Source organism: Ylistrum balloti, unplaced genomic scaffold (genome assembly GCF_031769215.1).
Source record: "Ylistrum balloti isolate Yb309-2 unplaced genomic scaffold, AGI_CSIRO_Ybal_v1 Utg372514, whole genome shotgun sequence".
Classification (NCBI taxonomy): Eukaryota; Metazoa; Mollusca; class Bivalvia; order Pectinida; family Pectinidae; genus Ylistrum; species Ylistrum balloti.
The window spans coordinates 1-13,664 of NW_026783116.1; the positions used below are offsets into that span (position 1 = coordinate 1).

Consider the following 13,664-nt stretch of genomic DNA (forward strand, 5'->3'; position numbering starts at 1 on the left):
ACTCCAAAGTATTGTGGAAGGTTGGACACTTATCTGTTATGTAAGTCTGTAACTCCAAAGTATCCTGGAAGGCTGAACACGTACCTGTGAACGTAAGTCTATAACTCCAACGTATACTGGAAGGTTGGACACTTATCTGTGAACGTAAGTCTATAACTCCAAAGTATCCTGGAAGGCTGGACACTTATCTGTGAACGTAAGTCTGTAACTTCAAAGTATCCTGGAAGGTTGGACAATTATCTGAGAACGTAAGTCTGTAACTCCAAAGTATCTTGGAGGGTTGGACACTTATCTACGAACGTAAGTCTGTAACTCCAAAGTATCCTGGAAGGCTGGACACCTACCTGTGAACGTAAGTCTATAACTCCAAAGTATCCTAGAGGGTTGGACAATTATCTGTGAACGTAAGTCTGTAACTCCAAAGTATCCTGGAAAGTTGGACACTTATCTGTGAACGTAAGTCTGTAATTCCAAAGTATCCTGGAAGGTTGGACACCTACCTGTGAACGTAAGTCTGTAACTCCAAAGTATCCTGGAAGGTTGGACACTTATCTGTGAACGTAAGTCTGTAACTCCAAAGTATCCTGGAAGGTTGGACACCTACCTGTGAACGTAAGTCTATAACTCCAAAGTATCCTGGAAGGTTGGACACTTATCTGTGAACGTAAGTCTGTAACTCCAAAGTATCCTGGAAGGTCTGTTAACGTAAGTCTGTAACTCCAAAGTATCCTGGAAGGCTGGACACTTATCTGTTAACGTAAGTCTATAACTCCAAAGTATCGTGGAAGGTTGGACAATTATCTGTTAACGTAGGTCTGTAACTCCAAAGTATCCTGGAAGGCTGGACAACAACCTCTGAACGTAAGTCTATAACTCCAAAGTATCCTGGAAGGTTGGACACTTATCTGTGAACGTAAGTCTGTAACTCCAAAGTATCCTGGAAGGTTGGACACTTATCTGTGAACGTAAGTCTATAACTCCAAAGTATCCTGGAAGGTTGGACACTTATCTGTGAACGTAAGTCTATAACTCCAAAGTATCCTGGAAGGCTGGACACTTATCTGTGAACGTAAGTCTATAACTCCAAAGTATCCTGGAAGGTTGGACACTATCTGTGAACGTAAGTCTATAACTCCAAAGTATCCTGGAAACTTATCTGTGAACGTAAGTCTATAACTCCAAAGTATCCTGGAAGGCTGGACACCTACCTGTTAACGTAAGTCTGTAACTCCAAAGTATCCTGGAAGGTTGTACACCTACCTGTGAACGTAAGTCTATAACTCCGAAAGTATCCTGGAAGGTTGGACACTTTTCTGAGAACGTAAGTCTGAAACTCAAAAGTATACTGGAAGGCTGGGCACTTATCTGTGAACGTAAGTCTGTAACTCCAAAGTATCCTGGAAGGCTGGACACCTACCTGTGAACGTAAGTCTATAACTCCAAAGTATCCTGGAAGGTTGGACACTTATCTGTGAACATAAGTCTATAACTCCAAAGTATCCTGGAAGGTTGGACAATTATCTGAGACCGTAAGTCTGTAACTCCAAAGTATCCTGGAAGGCTGGACACCTACCTCTGAGCGTAAGTCTATAACTCCAAAGTATCTTGGAAGGTTGCACACTTATATGAGAACGTAAGTCTGTAACTCCAAAGTATCCTGGAAGGCTGGACACCTACCTGTTAACGTAACTCTATAACTCCAAAGTATCCTGGAAGGTTGGACACATATCTCAGAACGTAAGTCTGTAACTCCAAAGTATCCTGGAAGGCTGGGCACTTATCGATGAACGTAAGTCTGTAACTCCAAAGTATCCTGCAAGGGTGAACAATTATCTGTGAACGTAAGTCTGTAACTCCAAAGTATCCTGGAAGGTTGGACACCTACCTGTGAACGTAAGTCTATAACTCCAAAGTATCCTGGAAGGTTGGACACTTATCTGAGAACATAAGTCTGTAAGTCCAAAGTATCCTTGAAGACTGGGTACTTATCTGTGAACGTAAGTTTGTAACTCCAAAGAATCCTGGAAGGCTGGGCACTTATCTGTGAACGTAAGTCTGTAACTGGAAAGTATCCTGGAAGGCTGGGCACCTATCTGTGAACGTAAGTCTATAACTCCAAAGTATCGTGGAAGGTTGGACACTTATCTGTTAACGTAAGTCTGTAACTCCAAAGTATCCTGGAAGGTTGGACACTTATCTGTGAACGTAAGTCTGTAACTCCAAAGTATCCTGGAAGGCTGGACACCTACCTGTGAACGTAAGTCTATAACTCCAAAGTATCCTGGAAGGTTGGACACTTATCTGTGAACGTAAGTCTGTAACTCCAAAGTATCCTGGAAGGTTGGACACTTATCTGTGAACATCAGTCTGTAACTCCAAAGTATCCTGGAAGGTTGGACACTTATCTGTGAACATAAGTCTATAACTCCAAAGTATCCTGGAAGGTTGGACACTTATCTGAGAACATAAGTCTATAACTCCAAAGTATCCTGGAAGTCTGGACACTTATCTGTTAATGTAAGTCTGTAACTCCAAAGTATCCTGGAAGGCTGGGCACTTATCGGTGAACGTAAGTCTATAACTCCAAAGTATCCTGGAAGGTTGAACAATTATCTGGAACGTAAGCTGTAACATCCGTACCTGTGAACGTAAGTCTATAACTCCAAAGTATACTGGAAGGTTGGACACTTATCTGTGAACGTAAGTGTAAAACTCCAAAGTATCCTGGAAGTCTGGACACTTATCTGTTAATGTAAGTCTGTAACTCCAAAGTATCCTTGAAGGCTGGGCACTTATCTGTGAACGTAAGTCTGTAACTCTAAAGTATCCTGGAAGGTTGGACATTTATCTGTGAACGTAAGTCTGTAACTCCAAAGTACCCTGCAAGGTTGAACAATTATATGTGAACGTAAGTCTGTAACTCCAAATTATCCCGGAAGATTGGACACTTATCTGTGAACGTAAGTCTGTAACTCCAAAGTATCCTGGAAGGTTGGACACTTATCTGTAAGTCTGTAACAAAGTATCCTGGAAGTTGGACACTTATCTGTGAACGTAGTAACTCCAAAGTATCCTGGAAGGTTGGACACCTACCTGTGAACGTAAGTCTGTAACTCCAAAGTATCCTGGAAGGCTGGGCACTTATCTGTGAACGTAAGTCTGTAACTCCAAAGAATCCTGGAAGGTTGGATACTTACCTGTGAACGTAAGTCTATAACTCCAAAGTATCCTGGAAGGCTGGACACTTATCTGTGAACGTAAGTCTATAACTCCAAAGTATCCTGGAAGGTTGGACACTTATCTGAGAACGTAAGTCTGTAACTCCAAAGTATCCTGGAAGGTTGGACACTTATCTGTGAACGTAAGTCTGTAACTCCAAAGTATCCTGGAAAGTTGGACACTTATCTGTGAACGTAAGTTTGTAACTCCAAAGTATCCTGGAAGGTTGGACACCTACCTGGGAACGTAAGTCTATAACTCCAAAGGATCCTGGAAGGCTGGACACTTATCTGTGAACGTAACTATATAACTCCAAAGTATCCTGGAAGGCTGGACACCTACCTGTGAACGTAAGTCTATAACTCCAAAGTATCCTGGAAGATTGAATACATATCTGAGAACGTAAGTCTATAACTCCGAAATATCCTGGAAGGCTGGACACTGATCTGTTAACGTAAGTCTATAACTCCAAAGTATTGTGGAAGGCTGGACACCTACCTGTGAACGTAAGTCTATAACTCCAAAGTATCCTGGAAGGCTGGACACCTACCTGTGAACGTAAGTCTATAACTCCAAAGTATCCTGGAAGGTTGGACACTTATCTGTGAACGTAAGTCTATAACTCCAAAGTATCCTGGAAGGCTGAACACGTACCTGTGAACGTAAGTCTATAACTCCAACGTATACTGAAAGGTTGGACACTTATCTGTGAACGTAAGTCTATAACTCCAAAGTATCCTGGAAGGCTGGGCACTTATCGATGAACGTAAGTCTGTAACTCCAAAGTATCCTGCAAGCTGTGAACGTAAGTCTATAACTCCAAAGTATCGTGGAAGGTTGGACACTTATCTGTTAACGTAAGTCTGTAACTCCAAAGTATCCTGGAAGGCTGGACACCTACCTCTGAACGTATCTCTATAACTCCAAAGTATCGTGGAAGGCTGGACACCTACCTGTGAACGTAAGTCTATAACTCCAAAGTATACTGGAAGGTTGGACACTTATCTGTGAACGTAAGTGTAAAACTCCAAAGTATCCTGGAAGGTTGAACAATTATCTGAGAACGTAAGTCTGTAACTCCAAAGTATCCTGGAAGGTTGGACACTTATCTCTTTAACGTAAGTCTATAACTCCGAAATATCCTGGAAGTCTGGACACTGATCTGTTAACGGAAGTCTATAACTCCAAAGTATCCTGGAAGGTTGGACACTTATCTGTTAACGTAAGTCTGTAACTCCAAAGTATCCTGGAAAGGTATCTGGACAGTCTTACTCTGTGACAACGTAAGTCTATAACTCCAAAGTATCGTGGAAGGTTGGACAATTATCTGTTAACGTAGGTCTGTAACTCCAAAGTATCCTGGAAGGCTGGACAACAACCTCTGAACGTAAGTCTATAACTCCAAAGTATCCTGGAAGGTTGGACACTTATCTGAGAAAGTAAGTCTGTAACTCCAAAGTATCCAGGAAGGCTGGGCACTTATCTGTGAACGTAAGTCTGTAACTCCAAAGTATCCTGGAAGGTTGGACACTTATCTGTGAACATCAGTCTGTAACTCCAAAGTATCCTGGAAGGTTGGACACCTACCTGTTAACGTAAGTCTGTAACTCCAAAGTATCCTGGAAGGTTGGACACTTATCTGAGAACCTAAGTCTGTAACTCAAAAGTATCCTGGAAGGCTGGGCACCTATCTGTGAACGTAAGTCTATAACTCCAAAGTATCCTGGAAGGCTGGACACCTACCTCTGAACGTATCTCTATAACTCCAAAGTATCCTGGAAGACTGGGCACTTATCTGTGAACGTAAGTCTGTAACTCCAAAGTATCCTGGAAGGGTGAACAATTATCTGTGAACATAAGTCTGTAACTCCAAAGTATCCTGGAAGACTGGACACTTATCTGTTAACGTAAATCTGTAACTCCAAAGAATCCTGGAAGGTTGGATACTTACCTGTGAACGTAAGTCTATAACTCCAAAGTATCCTGGAAGGCTGGACACTTATCTGTGAACGTAAGTCTGTAACTCCAAAGTATCCTGGAAGGCTCACACTTATCTGTGAACGTAAGTCTATAACTCCAAAGTATCTGGAATAACTGTGAAGTAAGTCTATAACTCCAAAGTATCGTGGAAGGCTGGACACGTACCTGTGAACGTAAGTCTATAACTCCAAAGTATCCTGGAAGGTTGGACACTTATCTGTGAACGTAAGTCTATAACTCCAAAGTATCCTGGAAGGCTGGACACCTACCTGTGAACGTAAGTCTATAACTCCAAAGTATCCTGGAAGGTTGGACACTTATCTGTGAACGTAAGTCTATAACTCCAAAGTATCCTGGAAGGCTGGACACTTATATGTTAACGTAAGTCTGTAACTCCAAAGTATCCTGGAAGGCTGGACACCTACCCGTGAACGTAAGTCTATAACTCCAAAGTATCCTGAAAGGTTGGACACGTATCTGTGAACGTAAGTCTGTAACTCCAAAGTATCCTGCAAGGTTGGACACTTATCTGTGAACGTAAGTCTGTAACTCCAAAGTATCCTGAAAGGTTGGACACGTATCTGTGAACGTAAGTCTGTAACTCCAAAGTATCCTGGAAGGCTGGACACCTACCTGTGAACGTAAGTCTGTAACTCCAAAGTATCCTGGAAGGTTGGACACCTACCTGGTGAACGTAAGTTTGTAACTCCAAAGTATCCTGGAAGGTTGGACACTTATCTGTGAACGTAAGTCTGTAACTCCAAAGTATCCTGGAAGGCTGGACACTTATCTGTGAACGTAAGTCTGTAACTCCAAAGTATCCTGGAAGGTTGGAAACTTATCTGTGAACGTAAGTTTATAACTCCAAAATATCCTGAAAGGTTGGACACTTATCTGTATAACGTAAGTTTATCACTCCAAAGTATCCTGGAAGGGTGGACACCTACCTGTGAACGTAAGTCTATAACTCCAAAGTATCGTGGAAGGCTGGACACGTACCTGTGAACATAAGTCTATAACTCCAAAGTATCCTGGAAGGTTGGACACTTATCTGTGAACGTAAGTCTATAACTCCAAAGTATCCTGTACGTTCACAGGTAGGTGTCCAGTCTTCCTGGATACTTTGGAGTTACAGACTTAGGTTAACAGATACGTGTCCAACCTTCCAGGACACTTTGGAGTTACAGACTTACGTTCACAGATAATTGTTCAACCTTCCAGGATACTTTGGAGTTACAGACTTACGTTCACAGATAAGTGCCCAGCCTTCAAGGATACTTTGGAGTTACAGACTTACGTTAACAGATAAGTGTCCAACCTTCCTGGATACTTTGGAGTTACAGACTTACGTTCACAGGTAGGTGTCCAGTCTTCCTGGATACTTTGGAGTTACAGACTTACATTCTCAGATAATTGTCCAACCTTCCAGGATACTTTGGAGTTACAGACTTAACGTTCACAGGTAGGTTTCCAGCCTTCCAGGATACTTTGGAGTTACAGACTTACGTTCACAGATAAGTGTCCAACCTTCCTGGATACTTTGGAGTTACAGACTTACGTTCACAGGTAGGTGTCCAGTCTTCCTGGATACTTTGGAGTTACAGACTTAGGTTAACAGATACGTGTCCAACCTTCCAGGATACTTTGGAGTTACAGACTTACTTTCTCAGATAAGTGTCCAACCTTCCAGGATACTTTAGAGTTATAGACTTACGTTCAGAGGTAGGTGTCCAACCTTCCAGGATACTTTGGAGTTACAGACTTACGTTAACAGATAAGTGTCCAACCTTCCAGGATACTTTGGAGTTACAGACTTACGTTCACAGATAAGTGTCCAACCTTCCAGGATACTTTGGAGTTACAAACTTACGTTCACAGATAATTGTTCCACCTTCCAGGATACTTTGGAGTTACAGAATTACGTTCACAGATAAGTGTCAGCCTTCGAGGATACTTTGGAGTTACAGACTTACGTTCACAGATAAGTGTCCAACCTTCCAGGATACTTTGGAGTTACAAACTTACGTTCACAGATAAGTGTCCAACCTTCCAGGATACTTTGGAGTTACAGACTTATGTTCTCAGATAAGTGTCCAACCTTTCAGGATACTTTAGAAGTGTTCACACCTTCCAGGATACTTTGGAGTTACAGACTTACGTTAACAGATAAGTGTCCAACCTTCCAGGATACTTTGGAGTTATAGACTTACGTTCACAGATAAGTGTCCAACCTTCCAGGATACTTTGGAGTTATAGACTTACGTTAACAGATAAGTGTCCAACCTTCCAGGATACTTTGGAGTTATAGACTTATGTTCACAGATAAGTGTCCAACCTTCCAGGATACTTTGGAGTTACAGACTTACGTTCATAGATAAGTGTCCAACCCTCCAGGATACTTTGGAGTTAGAGACTTACGTTCTCAGATAATTGTTCAACCTTCCAGGATACTTTGGAGTTTTACACTTACGTTCACAGATAAGTGTCCAACCTTCCAGTATACTTTGGAGTTATGGACTTACGTTCACAGGTAGGTGTCCAGCCTTCCACGAAACTTTGGAGTTATAGATTTCCGTTCGCAGGTAGGTGTCCAACCTTCCAGTATACTTTGGAGTTACAGACTTACGTTCACAGATAAGTGCCCAGCCTTCCAGGATACTTTGGAGTTACAGACTTACGTTCTCAGATATGTATTCAATCTTCCAGGATACTTTGGAGTTATAGACTTACGTTCACAGATAAGTGTCCAACCTTCCAGGATACTTTGGAGTTATAGATTTACGTTTACAGGTAGGTGTCCAGCCTTCCGGGATACTTTGGAGTTACAGACTTACGTTAACAGATAATTGTCCAACCTTCCACAATACTTTGGAGTTATAGACTTCCGTTCACAGGTAGGTGTCCAACCTTCCAGGATACTTTGGAGTTACAGACTTACGTTCTCAGATAAGTGTCCAACCTTTCAGGATACTTTAGAATTACAGACTTACGTTAACAGATAAGTGTCCAACCTTTCAGTATACTTTGGAGTTACAGACTTACGTTCACAGGTAGGTGTCCAGCCTTCCAGGATACTTTGGAGTTACAGACTTACGTTCTCAGATATGTATTCAATCTTCCAGGATACTTTGGAGTTATAGACTTACGTTCACGGGTAGGTGTCCAGCCTTCCAGGATACTTTGGAGTTACAGACTTACGTTCACAGATAAGTGTCCAACCTTCCAGGATACTTTGGAGTTACAGACTGATGTTCACAGATAAGTGTCCAACCTTCCAGGATACTTTGGAGTTACAGACTTACGTTCACAGATAAGTGTCCAACCTTCCAGGATACTTTGGAGTTATAGACTTACGTTCACAGAAAAGTGACCAGACTTCCAGGATACTTTGGAGTTATAGACTTACGTTCACAGATCAGTGTCAAACCTTCCAGTATACTTTGGAGTTACAGACTTACATTAACAGATAAGTGTCCAGACTTCCACAATACTTTGGAGTTATAGACTTCCGTTCACAGGTAAGTGTCAGCCTTCCAGGATACTTTGGAGTTAGAGACTTACGTTCTCAGATAATTGTTCAACCTTCCAGGATACTTTGGAGTTTTACACTTACGTTCACAGATAAGTGTCCAACCTTCCAGTATACTTTGGAGTTATAGACTTACGTTCACAGGTACGTGTTCAGCCTTCCAGGATACTTTGGAGTTACAGACTTATGTTCACAGATAAGTGTCCAACCTTCCACGATACTTTGGAGTTATAGACTTACGTTCACAGATAGGTGTCCAACCTTCCAGGATACTTTGGAGTTACAGACTTACGTTCTCAGATATGTGTCCAACCTTCCAGGATACTTTGGAGTTATAGACTTACGTTCACGGGTAGGTGTCCAGCCTTCCAGGATACTTTGGAGTTACAGACTTACGTTAACAGATAAGTGTCCAACCTTCCACGATACTTTGGAGTTATAGACTTACGTTCACAGATAGGTGTCCAACCTTCCAGGATACTTTGGAGTTACAGACTTACGTTAACAGATAAGTGTCCAACCTTCCAGGATACTTTGGAGTTACAGACTTATGTTCACAGATAAGTGTCCAACCTTCCAGGATACTTTGGAGTTATAGACTTACGCTCAGAGGTAGGTGTCCAACCTTCCAGGATAATTTGGAGTTACAGACTTACGTTCACAGATAAATGTCCAACTTTCCAGGATACTTTAGAGTTACAGACTTACGTTCACAGATAAGTGTCCAACCTTCCAGGATACTTTGGAGTTATAGACTTACGTTAACAGATAAGTGTCCAGCCTTTCAGGATACTTTGGAGTTACAGACTTATGTTCACAGATAAGTGTCCAACCTTCCAGGATACTTTGGAGTTACAGACTTACGGTCTCAGATAATTGTCCAACCTTCCAGGATACTTTGGAGTTATAGACTTATGTTCACAGATAAGTGTCCAACCTTCCAGGATACTTTGGAGTTACAGACTGATGTTCACAGATAAGTGTCCAGCCTTCCAGGATACTTTGGAGTTATAGAGATACGTTCAGAGGTAGGTGTCCAGCCTTCCAGGATACTTTGGAGTTATAGACTTACGTTAACAGATAAGTGTCCAACCTTCCACGATACTTTGGAGTTATAGACTTACGTTCACAGATAAGTGTCCAACCTTCCAAGATACTTTGGAGTTAAAGACTTACGTTCACAGATAAGTGTCCAACCTTCCAGGATACTTTGGAGTTACAGACTTACGTTCACAGATAAGTGTCCAACCTTCCAGGATACTTTGGAGTTATAGACTTACGTTCACAGATAAGTGTCCAACCTTTCAGGATACTTTGGAGTTACAGACTTACGTTAACAGATAAGTGTCCAGCCTTCCAGGATACTTTGGAGTTATAGACTTACGTTCACAGGTAGGTGTCCAACCTTCCAGGATACTTTGGAGTTACAGACTTACGTTCACAGATAAGTGTCCAACCTTCCAGGATACTTTGGAGTTACAGACTTACGTTCACAGATAAGTGTCCAACCTTTCACGATACTTTGGAGTTATAGACTTACGTTCACAGGTAAGTATCCAACCTTCCAGGATTCTTTGGAGTTACAGACTTACGTTCACAGATAAGTGTCCAACCTTCCAGGATACTTTGGAGTTATAGACTTACGTTCACAGGTAGGTGTCCAACCTTCCAGGATACTTTGGAGTTACAGACTTACGTTAACAGATAAGTGTCCAACCTTCCAGGATACTTTGGAGTTATAGACTTACGTTCACAGGTAGGTGTCCAACCTTCCAGGATACTTTGGAGTTACAAACTTACGTTCACAGATAAGTAACCAGCCTTCCAGGTTACTTTGGAGTTATAGACTTACGTTCACAGGTAGGTGTCCAGCCTTCCAGGATACTTTGGAGTTACAGACTTACGTTAACATATAAGTGTCCAACCTTCCACAATACTTTGGAGTTATAGACTTACGTTCACAGGTAGGTGTCCAACATAACCTTGCCAACAAGTCGATGATTTTTATAGCAAGTATAGCGCACTCTATTGTCATAACTGAAGACATTACGTTAACACTCTCCCCTTCCCAGTCTCCAGTTACCATGCACTGTCGTCTGTCCCTTCCTGCCACGTTGAAACCTCGCAGACAGGCGTACGTCACAAGGGAGCCAGATGAAGTGCCACTGTACTCGATGGTACCGTAGGTTGGCGTTACCGGGACAGGACAGTCTTAACAACAAAATTTCTTTTTTATCAGAAAAGGTCACGATACTCAGACGCATGGTACATTGTATCTAGTAACCGCCTGATATAAAGATAGGGATAGTCAGTAGAATGAATATTAAAATGTCAACACAAACATACAAAGAACTAAGCGCAACAATATGTCAGAGAGACAGAAGACAGCCTATGTTTTTCACCGTCATTGAATGGTGCATTATACATAGTAACTATGGGGTGTATCAGTAGATAGCTTTACCACTGTATAACTCCTCTGCTATAGCAGGACTTCCATCAGTAGTTAAGTCTTCATCAGTAATCTAGCAACAATCGATAAATAACCACTAAAACGCAATGAGTTCGCCGCATTGGTCGTCGTAGAATCCCCTGAGACACCCTTCTCTATTTTGTGCGAATTCACTATATTATCGTAACAAAAAAGAAGTTGTTATAACACAACCTGTAGAATATGTAAGTGCGACGTTTCGATGACCAGCGCGAAGCGTAACAGCAGTGACGTATTCAGTGTACGAGATGGCACGAAATCGACTTCTTCGCATGCACTATACCTACTAAACTTACACAAGATGGTAACAATATACAATAGACGATTCGACTACGCTTTCTTTAACACTTGGCCAGAGATGTGCGAGAGTTTGTGACCCTCTCTTTTATTGCCATTACCTGCAAAAAATGTTCCAAAACATTTTTGTAATATTTTGTCTCCAAAGCTTACTAATAAGATTACCTTCAATACCCGTCGTTTATTTGCATAGATTCTAGGGATGATGTTACCTCATTTTTATGTAGAAATATCTTCGAATCTTGTTAATATTTTGGACTTTTAAATCAATAACGATTTAAAAGTGTTCATGTATTCGGCTTTAGTAATTGGGAAATAAAACCACATCTAGAACTATGTCATTCAACTCTGGTTTTTGTTATGCTATCCGTTATACATACTTTAATGAAACAGACTATAGCGTAGCCTCGTTCTGGTGGATGTTTTGGGGCAGCCATGTTAACGGTACTAACAGTACTAGCCATAACAGTAATAAGCGATGAAACCGTTACGAGACGACTCGTCCACAGTCATATGGAAACAATTCTCATTCAAGTTCATGCCCCAGATGTGGATTCAAGCCAAATCATGCGAGGGAAAAGTGTCCAGCTCGCGAAGCAACGTGCCGTAAATGTAACAAAACTTTGCCACTTTGCAAAACGATGCAAGTCACAAATTGACGAATAGACCCAGGAATTTGAAATGAATTTCCTAGGAACCATTGATGTTAATGACCCTTGGCTCATCAAGCTACAGATAAACAAGACTACGATATTAGTTGAATTTAAACTGGATACTGGAGCGGACGTAACAGCAATTCCGATAACTGTGTACAGGGAGATTGGTTGCCCTAAGTTACAGTCCTCGAATAAAGTTCTGCATGGTCCTGGACAGAATAAACTTTCAACTTAGTTTCAGTTTAAGTGTGTGTTCAGTACCGATACCGAGGCTTGCGTAGAAATGTTTGTACTGAAAACGCTTAAAATACCACTGTTGGACAGACCAGCTATAAATGAGTTGAATTTACTGAAAATTTTGCGGCCATACACGAATCCAGCAAACTTGACCCAGTTTCACTGTATCCGGTATCAGTGGACTTGGGAAAATTGAAGGGGAGTACGAAATCAAGCTTCGAGAGGATGCGAAAACCTATGCTCCGCATCGCGTACCATTATCTTTATTTGACAAAGTGAAACAGGAATTGTCACGGATGATTAAGTTAGGAGTGATCTCGCCAGTGGACGAGCCTACTGACTGGTGTTCTGGACTTGTAGTAGTCCCAAAGAAAACCAACGCTGTTCGACTCTGTGTAGATCTCACTCAGCTTAACAAGTCAGTCCGACGCGAAACTATTCAACTACCAAGTGTCGAAGATACACTTCATCGACTAACTGGAGCTCGAGTTTTTTTCAAAGCTCGACGCGAACTCAGGATTTTGGCAAGTGCCCCTCAAGGAGACATCCAGACTCTTGACGACATTTATGACGCCGTTTGAGAAATATTACTTCAATCGACTGCCCTTTGGAATATCTTCAGCACCAAAACATTTTCAGGATCGCATGATTTAGCTTCTGGAAGGCGTAGATGGGGTAGTGTGCCAGATGGAAGATATATTAGTATTTGGATCTAACCAGGTGGAACACAATACACATCTGGAGGAAGTGCTTAGCCGGATAACCAAAGCAGGGTTAACCCTAAACCACGACAAATGTGAATTCAACCAGTCAAGTATTACATTTGTGGGACATGTAATTGTTGAGAACGGTATTCGAGCGGACAATAAAAATGGTCCAGGCAATCATCGACATTGAGGCACCAGAAAATGTTAGTGGTGTGCGCAGGTTTCTCGGAATGGTCAACCAGCTAGGTCGGTTCACCCCAAATCTCGCCGAGCTCTCAAAGCCAATACGTGATCTGTTACACACAGAAAATTCATGGATCTGGGGAGAGCCTTAAGTTCAAGCTTTCGAAGCCATTAAGAAGGAGCTTAGTTGTACACCAGTACTATCTTTGTATGACCCCAACGCTAAGAGTAAGGTCTCCTCAGACGCCTCAGCATACGGATTAGGAGCAGTTCTCCTACAAGCTTCGAAACATGATGACTCGGGGAAAGAAATCTGGAAGCCAGTGGCATACGCATCACGCGCAAGGAATTCGGAACAGCGCTATGCA

The 13,664-nt window shown here is 41.9% G+C and overlaps 1 protein-coding gene across 1 annotated transcript in view; it reads right to left on the minus strand.

Moving 5' to 3' along the window:
- Positions 1 to 10,684: 10,684 nt before the first annotated feature.
- LOC132564683 (sushi, von Willebrand factor type A, EGF and pentraxin domain-containing protein 1-like) overlaps positions 10,685 to 13,664 on the minus strand; it is a gene marked incomplete at its 3' end in the record, with an annotated part of 41,577 nt that continues 38,597 nt past the window's right edge. Inside the window, exon 25 of the mRNA XM_060229317.1 lies at positions 10,685 to 10,939. Within this exon, the coding sequence (XP_060085300.1) occupies positions 10,685 to 10,939 (255 nt within the window). The remainder of the gene's footprint in view (positions 10,940 to 13,664) is intronic.